Here is a 16663-nt window from a genome sequence, read left to right as displayed (position 1 = left end):
GGCCATGTTGAGTGACTGAGTGGGTCCGAGCATACTTTAACACTCAAAATGCCTTTTCTTTTCAAGTGAACGGCATCCGTTGTTAACCTGAAAAAGTAGAATTGTCAAACGTTACGCACAAAAACTTGAAACGTTTCGCACAAAAACTTGAAACGTTTCTACACACATGAAAGTTTGAGGTCATTCCAACAGAAATTCAACAAACATTTTGGAACATCCTGGATTTTGCTCATTTGTCAATTGCATCAACATAATGGCCGCCATCGACGGCGATATTCGTCACATCCGTTTGAACTGGGAGGCCCAACAATATGTAGGAATAAACGCTCACCTCAGAAACTTTCACAGTGCATTCCAATGAATGAATTAATCCATTCAAAAATCAGAAGTGGTGGCGCACGAATAAACTCTCACAGCAGAAACATTCACTGTTAATTTCCTTGAGTTTAACACGAGTAGTCGTCCCATGCATTTGAACTGGGATGAACGGACATTGGTCGCCGCCGCCCTCTCGCTTCAATTGGATTGGACGTCTAGAGCAGTCCATGGCAGAAAACAAACCTTAAAATGCGGAAATATTATTCCTATCTTCAAATAGAAAAAGAGTAAATGTTAATACGTAGCCGTATAAGGGGAGTCAATAATCAATATAGGAAGACTCCGTGGGTTTAACTCCTCGGCTGCCATGGACGGCCACTGACGTCCAATCCAAATGGATTGGACTCCCGTCGCCGTCCATGGCAGCGAAGGAGTTAAAAAAACAAAAACAAGGTTACAAGCGAGGACCCGCCTCTGACTTCCCGTCGTAGTGTTCGGCGCGCGTCACCGGGAGCCAATGAGAAAGCGCGCAGCAGGTCAGGTGACTAGAAAAGTCTGAAAAGTCGGCTAGAAAAAAAACTTTGGATTTGTTAGAAAATCTCCACAAAATTTCACCGATTTTCCAAAATTGGCGTCACGGCCGCCCGACATTTGGCACGTCGAAAAGTCCCCAGGCGACGGCGAGACGTTAGCGCCACGTGTTGAGAGTGCGGCGGCCGCTAGAGGGCGTCCTTTGCCATGCATACATGCAAAAATTCCAAATGGACGGAATGTGTGGCGCGCATGCGTGTGGCGTTTTAACATCATGTTTCGTTTCGTTTAGCGGTCCGTCTTTTCTTAGTTCAACTAGATAAACATGAGCGTTTCTTGGTCATTCGCTGCCAATCCTCCCAGTTCATATTGATTGGGCGTGGCCATCAGTGGGAGGAGTCAATAAACCGTTAAAAGAATTCATTTCAGATGAATCTCAATGCATGGCTTAATGTAACGCAATGCGTTCAAAAGGAGTATTTGTTTTTGCGTGACCAGGCGACCAATCCATGTGGACTGGGAGGGATGACAGCGTGATGAACCCTATCCTCAGAAACTTTCATCGGGAATTTTAGTCAAATTATCCAGAAAAATTCATTGCATTGTGTAAAGTACTATTAAGCGCAGGTTTATTTGAAATGAACTGTCATATCTTAATGAAATCTGAGTCTCTATTGCCTGATAATAGGTTATTGCGCAACAGTGAACCCAGGCCCCGCCTTCATCGACATAACTTGAGAGCGTGATATAGTTCACGTATTAATGGAACAATTTGCACGCTAAATTTCAGGTTTTGTCATTTCATTTTAACCTAACTATTTTGCTTGCGTACAAGTGGTCAACACGCGGGTGGCGCCAATGTGAAAAGGTCAACAAAATGGCCGACCGGCGTCCGCCGTGGACGCTGGCGAGCGTTCGTGAGTGGGGGTAAAGCTTCGGCGGGCGGACGTACCCGTTCAGGGCGGCGTGCTCCGGGCCGACGGGCCGCCGCCGCCGGGCGTCGAGGGGTCCGTGTTCGTGTCCGTGTCCGTGTCGGCCTCCGCCAGGTAGACGGGGGCGGACGGGGTCCGGGCGGCCGCCGAGCGTCCGTCCGCCGCCGTCGCCGAGCCTTCGCCGGAGAAGCTGAAGCCGCTGGGCGAGCGCTCCAGCTCCTCGTGGTTGACCGACAGCAGCGAGAGCGGCGAGTCGCCCCCCGTGGGGCCCCTCTTGGGGCCTCCCGCGGGACCCCCCGCGGTCCGGCCGCTGCCCCCGGGCGGGTCCTGCAGGGAGCTGACGGGCAGCACGGTGGGGCGCGCCACCTGCGGCGGGGAGCGACGGCTGCGCTCGGGGAAGACCCGGCGCACGTCTCCGAGTCCGCCCGCCGCCGCCGCCGAGGTCATGCGGGCGGCGCCCGCCGAGTCCACCTGCAGGTGCTCGCTGTGCTGAATGTGCATGTCCACCAGGAAGTCCAACTTCTTCTCCATGTCCTCCACCTGGAGAAAAGTCACCATGAAACGGGTGGGCGTGGCATGGTACACGGTCGATTGGTCGCCGGACGTTTGGTTGCCCGGAAGGTTATTGATAATTACCATTTAAATCTCTTGCTCAAATTCCCTAAACACAAACTGCGAATGACTATTTAGTCACACTTAATGCCCTATTAATTATTAGGCTAAAGAAAAGCTCCACATTTCCCGGACTTTGATTGTTTTTTGTTGGAGAACTTGTCAAGACCCTGACTGAACTGACGTCGCTTCTTAAAGGGACAGCGCATCTACATACAAACTCTTCTTCTACACTCACACGTGGGCTCAGTGAAACTGCTCATGGCCATTGTTGGCTTTTATTGATGAGTAAAACGTGTTGTTTTGTCGCCGGTCTTTTGGTCGCCCGTTGTCGCGGTCCGGGCGACCAAAAGACCGGCGACCAATCGACCGCACACGGCGTGGCGTGGCGTCCGCCCACTCACCTGTCGCTCCACGCGCACAAATCTCGCCATCATGCTTTGGTCCTCGGCTTCGGTCGCCGACGGAGGCTTGGACAGGAAGGACTCCAGCCTGCGCACGGTCAGTCGCTTTAGCGGGATGTCAAAGTTGGGGCGAGGTCAAGGGGGCGGGTCTTACCTGGGCGACTGGCTGATGGGGCAATTAAAGGGCGGCTTTGCGGCTTTCTTCTGTTTGGGGGTGAGGGGGACGCCGGGCGCCAGGATCATGTCCAACCTGAAAGGAGAACCCACGGAGAACCGTCGTACGGAAGCATGTGGACGTGGGCGCTCACTTGGTCTGCAGGTACTTGATCCGGCACAGCATGTCCAGATGTCCGGCCGAGTACTGCTCGATCACGTCCTTGACGTCGTAAGGCCTCAGCGTCTCCTTGAAGCGCTTCTTGTTCAGCAGGAAGCTCATGATCCTGAGAGGGAGGCTCCGGTTTGGGGGACGGCCTCGACGGCGTACACGGGACGCCGACGGATCATCGACGGCGCCAACCTGACGGCCCTGATGGCCAGCTTCAGCGCCGGGACCGTCTCCTCCGTCAGCACGTCGGCCGGGAAGCCTTCTTCGGGGACCGCCTCGCCGGACGCCGCGTCTGGACGGACACTTCCTTTCGGTCTTCTTCGGCCGGCCAAAAAACGGCGGCGCGATGGACCACGTACCTTCGGAGCTTTGGCGCAGCGTGGCTGCCCGCATGCGGAAGGCGGTGCGAAAGCGCTCGCGGTTGCTGAAGCCGGCCGGCTTGGACGGACTTTCCTCCGCCGACTCCACGTTGCCCGCCGTCTTCCTGCCGGACGCCGTCGTCGTGGTCGGGCGGGCGTTGGGCAGGCGCACGCGTTCCAACAGCGTGATCTTCTGGCCGCTGCTTGTCGTGGTAACAGAGGAGAGCGTCGTTGATTATTTCAACCGAGAAGGCGCGTACGTAGTGGCTTTCAGGGGAATTTGGTTCCCTCTAGAGTACATGTGTCAAAATGATGCGGCCCGGGGGCCAGATTTGGCCCCCGGGCCGCATCATTTTGTGTGGCCCGGGAAAGCCAATGTTTTAGGATCTAATTCAAATGAAGAGTATAGATGTATATGAAATTTCCTAATTTTCCCCCTTTTAAATCAATAATTGTCATTTTTAATCCATTTTTTTCTGTTGAACATCACATTTGGAACTAGCATTCTTAATACCAATTAAAAAGTACACGTTTGCCACTAAAAACGTGATGAATCACGAATCATTGGCAAAAGGTGTACTATTTTAAAAATGTAGTCATTCTGAGGCTTGACGCAGCCCACCTACCTGGCCGTCAGGTGGGGGTGGTCCGCCACTCACCTGAAGCAGGGGAGCGAGATGACGGTTTCGTAGAACCTCCACGTGGCGATGAGGTCTTCCCTGATGGGATTGGTGGAATAATAGCGCCACGCCGACTGCGGACGCACAAGCGCCTGCTGTTGCTCGGAGGCGTCGGGGAGGGGGAGGCGGGGCCCGCCCTCACCTGTATGAGGCCGGCCGCCGGGTGGCGCCTCTTCTCAAAGTGTTTCTGCCGGTGCTGCTCTTGAACCTTCAGGGCCAGGCCCGAACCCAGGATGCCCTGCGTGCCCACGTGGGAAAACGCCGTCACGTCCCATCCCTTCCAAGTGGGAGGGATGGCACGACGGCGCGGACGGCGACGTACCGCGGGCAGAGCGAAGAAGGAGACGCCAATCAGCGCAAAGGTGCCGGCCAGGAGCCTCCCCGCCCACGTCTTTGGCGTCTTGTCGCCGTAGCCGATGGTGGTCAGCGTGATCTGCCGGCAAAGACGAGGGTGGGATCTCGCCGCCTTTCCCGGTCCCGGGCGCCACCTACCAGCCCCCACCACAGCGCGTCGGCGTAGGTGTCAAAGTCCTGAGGTTCGAGTTGAGCGGCGGGGTGGTCCCGGCCGGACGCCTCGGCCGTCACGTCGTCCTTCTCCACCAGGTAGACCAGGAAGGACGCCAGGATCAGTGACAGGAAGCCGATGTACCAGGCCGTGATCAGCTCCTGCGTGGGGGGGGGGGGGGGGGGGGAGAGCGCAAAAGGGGGCGTGTCTGAAAACCACTAAGCCGTTAGCGCTCATTTTTTGGAACGGATATTTGGATTGGATTGGATAACTTTATTCCTCCCGTATTCGGGAAATTTCGTTGTCACAGTAGCAAGAGGGTGAGAATACAGACATAGAAAAATACATTTTAGACATAAATAGATAGGTCATAAGTAAGTTAATAAATAAATACATGGCTAAATATATACATAAATAAGCGTAAGTATATATATATATATATATATATATATATATATATATATATATATATATATATATATATATATATACATATATACACATATATACACATATATATACATATATATATACATATATACACATATATACACATATATACACATATATATACATATATATATATATACATATATACACATATATACCCATATATACCCATATATATACATATATACACATATATACACATATATATATATACACACACATATATATATATATACACACACATATATACATATATATACACACACACACACATATATATATACACACATATATACATATACACACACATATATATATATATACACACACACACACACATATATATATATATATATATATATATATATATATACACACACACATATACACATATATATATATATATATATAAACATACATATATACACATACACACGTGTACATACACACATACACATATCACATATATACACATACACATACGTGTACATACACCTGTACATACACACACACATTAGCACATATATACATACATGCACATAGATGTACATGTATTGATTGTGTGATTTAATAAAGTTCTATCTTTTGGTATCAACTGTTTGACACTATCAGCCTCCTCGAATGACTCATAATGGATATGATAGGTGGATCACGACGAGTGAAGCCCCGCCCCATTTCGGGACCATTGGCCTACTTTGTGGGGGGTTACCTTGCTGTGCGCGTAGATGGCGGAGCCCAGCAGCTTCCAGGTTCCCCCTCGCCGGTCCATGCGCAACATGCGCAGGATCTGCAGGAAGCGCAGGCTGCGCAGGGACGTGGCCAGCACGTTGCCTTGGTTGCGGACCGCCACCACCGGCACCGACGCCATCAGGACAAAAATGTCTGGCCCAATAACAGCGCGGAGCTTAGTTAGATGGATGCCATCACGTCATCGTCTTTTTAAAAACAGCTCGACAAATAGCATTTTCTTTCAATCTTTCAATGACTTTGACGGGGATGTCGCCCCTGCCAACATGGCCGCCCCGAGACGATAAAAGGGTTTTCCATGAGTTTATCACTAGTAGACGTCCAATCCATTTGAAGTGGGAGAGTGGCAGTGAAGGGACCAAATATTCAATGGCTGCGAATAACATTTTAAAAATTGGTACACAAGTGAGCAAAGACTTAGCTTGTCAATGTCAATGGGTTGACTTTGATGGGAACGCTGCCCCTCCCAACATGGCCGCCCGCAAGCCATTTTGGTAGTTTAGCAGTAGGTCTTTTGGAACTTTCTGAACTGTAAATTTATTACTAAGATTTCACCAGACTAGCGCCACCCATGGCCGTCAATGAATAACAAATAGCAAATTGTTTACATTGCAGTTACAAAAAAGTGTTATGCTGCAGTACCGGCGCTGGTCGATAGCAAAACACGCTAACGTTAGTCCTTACCCAGCATGCAGAGTGGTTTTCGAGCAAACTTGAGCCTCCCCCGCCATCCTTTGTAACGACAGCAGCACCCCGCGGCCCAAATGCGCAAGGCGAACTCGGAACCGAAGATGAAAATGGCGAAGGTCTCCTGCCAATCAAAAGAAAATCGTCATCCATCATTAGGCCAATTAGTGGCTGAACGTGCGCAAGTGCGTGTCATCTCACCAAAACCACCAGCCAATGAGCTGACGTCTTCTCGTGCTCTTTGAAGGTGGTCAACACGGCTAAAATCAAACATCCCAGCACGATCAGAAATCTACGCACAAACACACACAAACATGACTATACACACAAATACAGAAAATACAGTTGTAAAAAAAGGACATGTCAGTTCAGGGTTTAGCCACTGGAGGGCGTTAAACAGCGCAGGACGATCAGATATATTACTACATTAGGTCCGGTGAAAAAAAGGGCACGTCAAGTCAAGTTTTGACCACTTGAGGGCGCAAAAAAATCACTTGAGCGATTGCTGTAAAGTTGACGTGGCTCAGCAAAATGTCGTTGGACTTTTTTGCTGACTCAGCGGAATAAATGACATTTAGAAGAGGAAAAAATATAGCCAAAAAAAATGTACGAACCGCTAAGTCGATGAAATGTGAAATGGATGAATGATGACATTTGTGAGCTTTGGAAGCCTTTTTGGACCGATATATTGAGAAAGAACAACTTGACCTTTTCGTGGGCCAATAATGAGTTTAAACATGTCCAATCCATAACAATAAATGCTCACTTTGATTTGCAACCATTATCGGTCAAAAAAACGTCCAATCCATTTGAAGCGGGAAGGAACCTCCGTTCGTTGTCAAACGTCAAATAATGGAATGAATAAACTCTGACTTCAGAAACTTTCACTGCGAATTGAAATGAGTTCATCGCCAGCGGATGTGATGTGTCCAATTCATTAGAAGTGGGAGGGTGGCACCAAATGAACATTCGTTCATCGTCAAAATGGACTCACCCTCCCACTTCGAATGGATTGGACGCCTACGACTGCGCTAAGAAGTTTGAAGGTGAAGGTCGCTAAGTTTTGCGCTTTATGCTACTTCAGCGCCGACTGATTCTGACTGTCTGTGATGTTTTCCCAAGGTCGCGGGCGGCGCTAACAAAGACACAAAAAATCAAGAAAGCTGCGTGCCACTAATCCTGGGGGGCCGATGGGGGGGCCCCCCAGGATTCCTGGCGAGCAATTTACTGACAAGATCCACTAAGCAGATTGCTGACTCAACGTGGGAAAGAAACCGCATCACCAGCGGAAACTTTGCTAACGTCTCCCTCCGTCCACAGCACTCTCGCCCCAAATAAGTTGACAAAAACATCTTTAAAAATGTCGAGAAGCATCTGCACATGTGTCAAAGTGGCGGCCCGGGGGCCAAATCTGGCCCACCGCATCATTTTGTGTGGCCCGGGAAAGTCAATCATGAGTGCCGAAGTTCTGTTTTAGGATCAAATTCAAATGAAGAGTTTAGATGTATATTAAATTTCCTGATTTTTCCCCTTTTAAATCAATAATTGTCATTTTTTTATCCATTTTTTCTGTGTTTTTAGTTCAAAAATCATTTTGTAAAATCTAAAAATATATATAAAAAAACTAAAACAAATATTGTTTTAGATCAATAAAAAACGGAATATTCAGGGCTTTTAATCCAGTTCTTTTAATCCATTTATAAAAGTTAAGAAAATATCATTTTGTATATTTAGTCCAATGTTTTTGTATGTTTTTCATGCTTTGTCACAAGAATAACAGCATTTAAAATGAATTTCATCTTGCTGACACTACCAAATTTACAGTGAAAGTTTCTGAGATGAAAGTTTATTCTGTTTTTTCACGTAAAGTCCGTTCATTCGCTGCCATTACATTTTAAAAAAAAATTGCTATATTGTATTCCATTTTTTGGGGGTCGCTGAAATGTTTTGGAGTACTATAAAAGACAAATGGTATTTTGGTATGTTTTGAATCATTTCCTGAAGTGGGACGACACAAGAAGATGGTCAAAGCGAACGTTTGAGCGCGCTGACGCCGCACGTCTCGCTCTACTTTTTCGCTGACAAATGGCGAGTTCCCGCGAGGAAGATTAGCGCGGCAGCGGTGGCGGAATCCTGACGGCGGCGCTTCCCGCTTTTTCCGCTTCCCGCTCGCCCGATGGCGAACAAACGAGCCCGATTAGCGGCGCTAATTGGATTCATTAGCGCGCGTTAGGGAGTCGTAGCTGGCGGATAATGACTTTCCTCGCCGGGTCGCCGCCACGTCCCGGGGGACCGGATTGGTCGCCGATCTGATGGCCAAATTTGGATCCAAGCAGCCTGACCAGATCAACTCTCGACAAGGCCCCACTGTGTTTGGATTAAATTAGATTAGATTAGATTTGTGGCATGTTTAATTAGCCAGCGTCGGGAAATGACCGGAGAATTAGGAAAGCACGCTCTCGTTCAAAAAGAGGAATGGACGCCGATCGGTCGAGTGATCACTGGACGGAATTCAACTAACAGCCCGGCGACCAATCCGCTCCCCACGACGGGGGCTTACGCGCTTCCCGTTTCCGTGGCGACAGGCTCTCCCTGGGAAGATCCCTCGGTCGCCACGGCGACGGCGCTCGGCGCTCCGCCTTTGGACGCCCGCGCTGGAGCAGAGTAAACAAACGTGTCTGCCAGCGCCGCCAATAACGGAAAAACACGCGACCAATTTAACGGCATCAATCCGTACAAAGCGAATGAATTCCTAATCCGTGGTCAGAATAAACTCTCACCTCAGATACATTCCTTGTTCATTTGAATGAGTTTAACCTTAGTAGGAGTCCAATCCGTTTAAAGTGGGCGGGTGGCACCGAACGAGATTTCATTGATAGTCCATAGTCAAAATCTAGGGAGGAGTAAACCTTCACCTCAAAAACTTTCAGTAGTAATCATTCTGATGAATACAGGACGCCAAATTTTTCGTGTTAACACCAGAGGAAGAAAATGTCCGTTTTTCAGTACGTTGGCATCACGAAGACGCCGTTTGCGCCGTCTTTGTGCCGTGGAGACGTGATGTGCTAGCTTTAATATCCACCAGCTATTTTCAAGGAGATGTAAATAAGAGTGCGGCGAGAATCCCACTTAAAGCCTCGACCCCAGATTTATGTGGCTGCATTATTTCCCAGGAGAGACGCCACCGGCGTTCGTCTTCAAGAGGAAGACGGAAAACCAACAGAGGAGAGACGCCACCGCTTCTTGGACAAATTGGACACGCTGAAAAATGAAACACCCGCACACACACACACACACACACAAACAAAACCTACAAATGAAAAAGGAAAGTATGGGAGGAATGCGGGGAAAAAGTGAGCCAGTTGTCCCTCTTTTCAACTTTTCACACAATTAAAAAAAAGCTAACGAATGGCACGGCGACCAAGTTTCAAGAACGGAGGACTTCTTATTGTCAACAACAACAACAACAACAATAACTTGACTGCGCTCAGACTTGAAAAAGTCACAACTGCACTGAAATGATGCTTAGTGTGGTTTCCCAAGATGGCCGACATCTGCGGCGTGGAAAAAGTTTGTCCAAATGTTCTTAGAAGAGTAGAAAGGTTGTTTTCTTTGTCCTTACTCAATGTTACGTGCAAGAACAGAACAAACTCAAAGCGCCCCGGAGTTGCGAGGCGGAGCGGCTAGCCGCTAATCCGCCGCCGCCGCCTCAGCCAAATCCGAGTCGAAGGACGGCCTAATTAGGCAGCGTCTAATTAGCCCGTTGGCCAAAGGCGGCCGTGACCGCGCCGACCCTCGGCTGCTCGGGAAAAAAAGGAGAAAATTGTGGAGCGTGGGGGGTGGGGGGGCGTGGCTTTCGGAAAGCCCCGCCTACCGGTGTCGGTCGCATGGCAAAATGTGGCATTGTGAGAAGATGAGGTCATGGTGAACAGCTGATGAGGACTGGGGATGATGAAGATGAGGATGACTCAGGAGGTGATGACAATGTGCTTGATGATGATGGTGAGATGATGAAGATTCTCAGAATGAGTCATTATGAGTCAAAAGATGAGAATGATGATGATGATGATGATGATGATGATGATGAAGATTCTCAGAATGAGTCATTATGAGTCAAAAGATGAGAATGATGATGATGATGGAGGTCATGATGATGATGATGATAATATAAAGAAAAAGGGGGTGATCGTCTTCACTCATTGGCTGCCGTGAACTGCCATAGGCGTGCGTCCAAGCGAGTTGGGGGGCCGTCAGCGATGGATGGAAGGAGATGAGAAGAATGAAGATGGTGAGGAGGATGACTACGAAGTACGAAGATAGCCGTGCTGACGCTGGCAAAAATAATTCTGCTGCTGCTATTGCTGCTGCTTGCATTTTTTTTTGGTGTGTTATTGGGCAATTTTAGAAGTGGTTGCTAGGCAACTGAGACTCTTTGTGTCATCCTGCCACACACACACACACACACACACACACAATGGATGTCAACATGTTGAATGTATTAGCGTGTGACGGGTGCGTGTTTGCGGAGATCTAAAGAGATCAAGCACCCCGCTTGGCGGTCCTGCTCGGTTCCCATGGCAACGAGTCTCCCGGTTGCCACGGGAACCCCGCCACATCGCGGTGCTCGACAGGTGCAGCAGAGTGGCCGTCAAAGCGCTCCCGCTGGTTAAAAACCACGACGCCATCCGAAGAAACTTCAGGCAATTTTTATATCGCGCAATCGAAATATTACTGCCGTATGATTTGAAAATATATTCATATTTTTACTCCGTCAACAAAAACAAATTTGATGCCTTTGTGCTTTGCTTTGCTTTGACGTCAATTTTTGACACAAAGACTTTCGTCCCGGTGGAAAGTGGTTAGCAAGTCTGCCTCGCAGTTCTGAGATCGAGGGTTCGATCCCAGGTCGGAACCTTCCTGTGTGGAGTTTTCTCTGGGTACTACGCTTTCCTCTCACGTATCCAAAAACCTGCCACGCCAGGCTCATTTTAGGCTAAATTGCCCCTAGCTAGCTAGGAACGATGGGTTGTTTGTGCTCTGCCATTGGCTGGGATAGGCTCCGGCACCCTCGTGAGGATAAGCGGTAGGGAAAAGGAGTCGAGGAACATCTGGTCCCACAATTCTTCTCCCATTCGCATCAGTTAGGAGGTGGGAATTGAACCCGAGATGGAACATCCCATCCAAAATCGAGGCAGTACACACCAACGTAGTCGTTGACGTCAAGTGGCGTATTTCAAATACAATAAAAAAAATCCAAATGGAAAGAGCGAGCTAAGCCGCAAAGTGCCAGAGTAACTTTTGATGAGTTGACGAGGTGACTAATTAAGAGCTAATGGCTTTGCTTCGAGGGGACGAAGCGTCACGTGACCCAAGAAATAGCCGCAAAACACCTTCAAAATGATTTCAGTTCACTAGCGCCGTTGGTTAAAAACAATGGTCACGGCACCCCCCATGGCGAGATGCTTTCACAGGAAGTTGAAGGGCAAGCGACATTTTTTTGCGGTCACTCGGGCGCAAAAATAAAATGCTGCTTCGGTAAAAAAAAGGGGAACATTGGGACCTTTGCGAATAAATCCGAGTTGTAGCGTCAGCGATCTCCCGCGGACGACGCCCCCTGCTGCCCCCTGCCCCCCGTCGCGTCCTCCATCGTCCTTCAAACAGCGGCTTACGATTGGCCGCCCAATTAACGTGCTTATTAACATTTATATAATAAAATTATAATAAGAGAAAAATAATACAATTACAGATAAATAACAATAATTCAATGAATAGTCATATTATTTTAGTTTTAGTTTTAGATATTTCAAAATTATTATTTTTTGAAAATTAAATTTATTAATATTTTTAATATTTTTTAAATTAACTTTTTTTTTTAAAGTTCAAATTATTTTTTAGGTCAAAATATTTCACAAAATAGAATTGTTGGGCTCCGGCACCCCTCCCGACCCTTGTGAGGATAAGCGGTAGGGAAATGAATGTCGTCAATCGCAATGAGTTAAAATATCGATAAAGACATTTTTGTATTCACATACCAAACGATATGCGGCAAATCAAAGTGGCTGAAAAAGTTTAGATACGCCTGAATCGAAAACCTGATTTTTTTGGCGCCACGTGGACTTTTTGTCGGCACCCCCGGTGGTCTCACCCCCCCGGAAACCGATCCTCCTCTGGCAAGCGTCCGATTGGTAGCCGGCTAAAAAAAACGGGAGGCGGAAACCGGTCTCCATTAGGAAGGAAGCTGTTTTTTTTTTGCCGATTTATTTGCTGGAGCGAGTCGAGGCCATCATATGAATAAATGATGAGGCTTGCTCACGCGGGAGTGCGCAGTCAGCGTCCGCCGCGAAATTTGATGCTCGTCACGTTTGGCCGAGACCTTTAAAACGACAAACGCGTCCTCTAACCGGGACCGGTCGCATTCTGACACTCCCCCTAGTGGTACGCAAAGGATTGACAAGATTCCATGTTTTTAATCCCTTGAATTATTTTGACACTTCTTTTCAAATATTTCGGCATCATCTCTAGCATTTATCCTCGCCAGACTGGTGGGAGGGGGTGCTGGAGCCTATCCCAGCCAGCAACCTGAATGAGTGGCCGGCCACTCACAAAGCGCAAAAGAGACAAACAACCAATTGCGGATAGCTAGGGACAGTTTACCGTACAATTAGCTTAGCTAGCATGTTTTTAGAGTACCCGGAGAAAAGCCACACTGCCAACATACAAACTCTACACAGTGAGAACCCACCTGGGATCTAACCCACGACCCCCAAACTGTGAGGCGGAAGTGCTAACCACTGTCACACCGTGTCACCTTTTTAAATATATTTAGATTTTGAAGGGCTTCTTCAAGCGTCCAATCCGAGGCCGATGATTTTCAAAGGAGCAGAATAAAGGAGCACGTGGCATTTTTGGGGCGAGATCTCCTTTCTGCAGATGTGTAAGATCATCCTCCTCGGGGTCCTGGCCCCGCCCCCTCCCCCACGACACCCATTGATCGTCTTCCTTGAGGATCAAATTGTCCCCCAACGATGCTAGTGATGATGTGCACTAAAAGGTACACGTGATTCCAACCCACTGTTAAAAATAAATAAATAAATAACAACAACTTCTACTACAATTCAAATGATTTGGACGTCTACTAGCGACAAACCCATTCAAATGAAGCTAACCGCTAACAATCGGACGTTAATTAGCATCACTATTTACAATTTTTATTATGTTTCTTAAGTTTTTAAGGACAAAATATCATTACGTATATATTTTCCCCTTTTTTGACTACATTTTATATATATTTTTTAAAGTACAGGGGGACAAGTGGTTAGCACATCGTCTCACAGTTCTGGGGTCGTGGGTTTGATCCCAGGTCAGTCCTCACTGTCTGGCTGTTATCCTCGGGCTTGCATGGGTATTCTCTGGGTACTCTGGTGTTATCCGCAAAAGACGCATGCTAGGCTAATTGTATGCTAACTTGCTCTACTGTCACGTGCATCGTTACAAAAACGGCAATCCGGCGAATTCGGGATGCGAATGTCGGCAGTCAAAGGCGAGCGACGCGACAAAACGCCGGCGCGATGACACCCGCTGAGTCAGGCGTCAGCCGTCGTCTGGCGTCCGATCTTTCCCCGAGAGACGTGTGACACGCTCCCGATCGGAAACGGCGCCGCGACAACTGACGAGGGCCGAACGCCAGCGCCGTTTAGCGCCCGTTCGGGGGAAATCCCGCCCCCTCCCTCTCGACCCCGCCCCCCTCCTCCCGCGGGCCAAAGTAGCGGCCGACCTCGCCGAGAAGGACGGGGCCCGCAAGACGAGTCCCGACGGGACGGTAAAAACACGTCCGATACGTAGAAAGCCACCGAGCGGCTAATCGCCTCCATCGATCCCCACCAAAGTGTCAAACGGTGCGGCCGGACGGGGGTCGCTCGCGGGTCGAGCCTGTATTTCATCCGACGTTAACGATCGGCGACCGCTAACGACGCTCTTGAGCGCGTGTCCGCATCTTGGCCTTGATTACCCGCTCTTAAGTACACGTACTTAGGGCACTTTTAACTCGTTAGCCAAAGACGTCCAATCGCGAAGGCTCGTGGCCATACAAATGTGATTTTTTTTTGTTTTAATGACCAAAAACAGTGACTTGCCCTTTTTAAACTATATCAATTATATTTAAAAAACCCCGATATAAACTATATTTAAAAAAAAAAACGATATAAACTATATTTTAAAAAGTCTTAACGTTATCCTGACAGCGTTAAACGGCAGTAAATGAATTTGGCGATGAAAATAATGCTAAAATGATGAGCCAAATGGGATTGTGTGTTCTGGGACCCGACGGCGACCAATCGCGGGAAGAGAAGGCAACTCACACGAAGGCGTGGTAGAGCAGCGCCCACCCTCGGGGTCTCTCCAGGGCGTCGTAGAGCAGGTTCTGAATCCTCCTCCGCCGGGCGTTGTTCCTCTTGGCGGGCTGGCTGTAGTCCAGGGGGGTCTTGGCCAGCAGGCCGAAGGCGGCGCCCTGCCGGGACCCCCGCTTGGAGTCTCGATCCGCCAGCACCAGCGCCGCCGCCAGCGGCGCCAACGCCGTCTGGCCGCCCCGCTCCGGGGGGTCCGTCTTGCTAGCGCCGCTCCTGGCCCGCAGTCCCATGGTCGCTGCTGCTCGCCCGGGTGGGGCCGCGTGCCATGGTCGGCCTGGGCCCCTTCAAGGGTGGCCGCGGGGAAGGCGCCGGGACGCCGTCCTGCCCACGCAAACACAAGCGTCAGGTTTTAAAATGCCACTCAACTCACGTTCCTATCATTTTTCCGTGCGAGGGGGTGCCGGGGCCCGTTCTGACCGACGACGGCCACCGGGCCCCAATGGACGTCCCATCTATTTACAAACAATGCAATTGCGGTTGAAAACCATTTACTTTTCATAACGTATTGAGCTATTTTTACCGTCAAGGGGCTGCCTTTGATGGTCCAATCTGTTTTAACTGGGAGGGTGGGCACTTACTAAACAATCTTTGCATTTTTATTCATCGCGCATCAGTTAAAAAAGTGCGTTTTTTTGTTTTTGTTATGGAATTGAACCTGGCGTCCAATCCGTGATGACCGGAAGAGGTAGCAGCCCCGCCAGCCTTCCCAGGCAAATCGGAAAAAACATCGCTCAATGCCAGACTTCCCAGTTGATATGGATTTCAGTCAGTTATGGGCCAGAGATATACGGACAATGCAATGTATATAAATAATACACTCACATTTTTTTCCGTTTTTACGTCCAATTATATTTCCAAGAAAGGTTTCTTCACAGATTATTGTCAGATACTCACGCCTGAACTAAAACCAACTCCACCTAGTGGTAAACCCGAGCGTCGCCGTAAAAATCAAGCTTCTTGTGCGTGCCCTAACCCCCGAGATTTGCATCAAGTGCCGCGGGCCGGTAAAATCGCAGACGCGGACGGCCGGCGGGCCTCGCTTTGGACACCCCGAGATCATTTGTTTTCCTACGCGCTCGCTCGGCGCTCAAACAAGGCGGCCGCTTCTTTACGGCGACTCGGAGCAAAAGGCGCCCAAGACAAAGAGCCGGTGGGCCGGTCGGCGGCGGGGGTGCCGATCGTCAAAACTGTCTTTTTGGAGCGGCGGGGGTGGGCAGAAGAAAACAAAGCCGGGGTCTCACCGCCGTGCGCGGCTCGGCTCTGGCTGGCTTCCCGCATCCATGCCGTCGCCGCCGCCGCAGCGATGGAGACCAAGAAGAGGAAGAAGAAGAGGAGGAGGATGACGAGCAGGGTGGAGACGGACGCCGGAGGAGCAAGGATGCTGGAAAAGGAGGAGCGGGATGACGGATGGACGGAGCTCGCTTCCAAGTGAGGAGGATGCTGCTTATGACAAGAGAGACCAGCAACGTGGACGCGGCGGGCGGGCGGGCGCTTGGGCGCGCGCACGGCCGGCGCACGCGCTCCTGCGCGCTCGAGCAGGTACACCTCGTTCGCCGGGGCGCGCGCCAACGCACCACCGGGCGGACGCTGACAAATAAGAGACGCCGAAGAAAGAGCATTGAAAATGAATAGAATAGAATTAATAAGATATGAATAATATTGTACTGGCTGGGCGTGTTAACTCACGTTCTTTGACACTTCATTATTT

The 16663-nt window shown here is 49.2% G+C and overlaps 1 protein-coding gene across 5 annotated transcripts; it reads right to left on the bottom strand.

Annotated features, from left to right (window-relative positions):
• Positions 1-764: 764 nt before the first annotated feature.
• kcnq3 (potassium voltage-gated channel, KQT-like subfamily, member 3) lies at positions 765-16456 on the bottom strand. 5 transcript variants are annotated; one of them, XM_077615676.1, is made up of 15 exons: positions 16197-16456; positions 14908-15276; positions 6752-6842; positions 6548-6674; positions 5826-5998; positions 4654-4827; positions 4484-4594; positions 4304-4399; positions 4141-4235; positions 3482-3684; positions 3315-3414; positions 3106-3237; positions 2952-3047; positions 2798-2885; positions 765-2321 (listed from the first exon to the last, which is right to left on the bottom strand). In XM_077615676.1, exons 2-15 carry the CDS (start codon positions 15183-15185, stop codon positions 1806-1808), a joined length of 2280 nt encoding a protein of 759 aa, XP_077471802.1. In that variant the 5' UTR covers positions 15186-15276; positions 16197-16456; the 3' UTR covers positions 765-1805. The 5 variants fall into 5 exon arrangements, 3 of the variants coding, with proteins under 3 accessions (XP_077471802.1, XP_077471803.1, XP_077471804.1); XM_077615677.1 differs by having other exon boundaries at positions 3482-3681; XR_013304310.1 differs by having other exon boundaries at positions 2262-2321; positions 4141-4200.
• Between the last annotated feature and the right edge of the window lie 207 nt (positions 16457-16663).

Source organism: Stigmatopora argus, chromosome 12, assembly GCF_051989625.1.
Source record: "Stigmatopora argus isolate UIUO_Sarg chromosome 12, RoL_Sarg_1.0, whole genome shotgun sequence".
NCBI lineage: Eukaryota > Metazoa > Chordata > Actinopteri > Syngnathiformes > Syngnathidae > Stigmatopora > Stigmatopora argus.
The sequence above is the reverse complement of the archived record's forward strand: the minus strand, read 5'-3'. Positions and strand labels throughout refer to the sequence as shown.

What these genes read in the sequence shown, in the direction of transcription:
- kcnq3 (XM_077615676.1), bottom strand. Translation starts at nt 15,185, where the DNA reads ATGGGACTGCGGGCCAGGAGCGGCGCTAGCAAGACGGACCCCCCGGAG. An exon ending in CCATCTACGCGCACAGCAAG is followed by an intron (nt 4,828 to 5,825) that starts GTAACCCCCCAC and finishes CCCCCCACGCAG; the next exon opens with GAGCTGATCACGGCCTGGTA. An exon ending in CCTTCTTCGCTCTGCCCGCG is followed by an intron (nt 4,400 to 4,483) that starts GTACGTCGCCGT and finishes GTGGGCACGCAG; the next exon opens with GGCATCCTGGGTTCGGGCCT.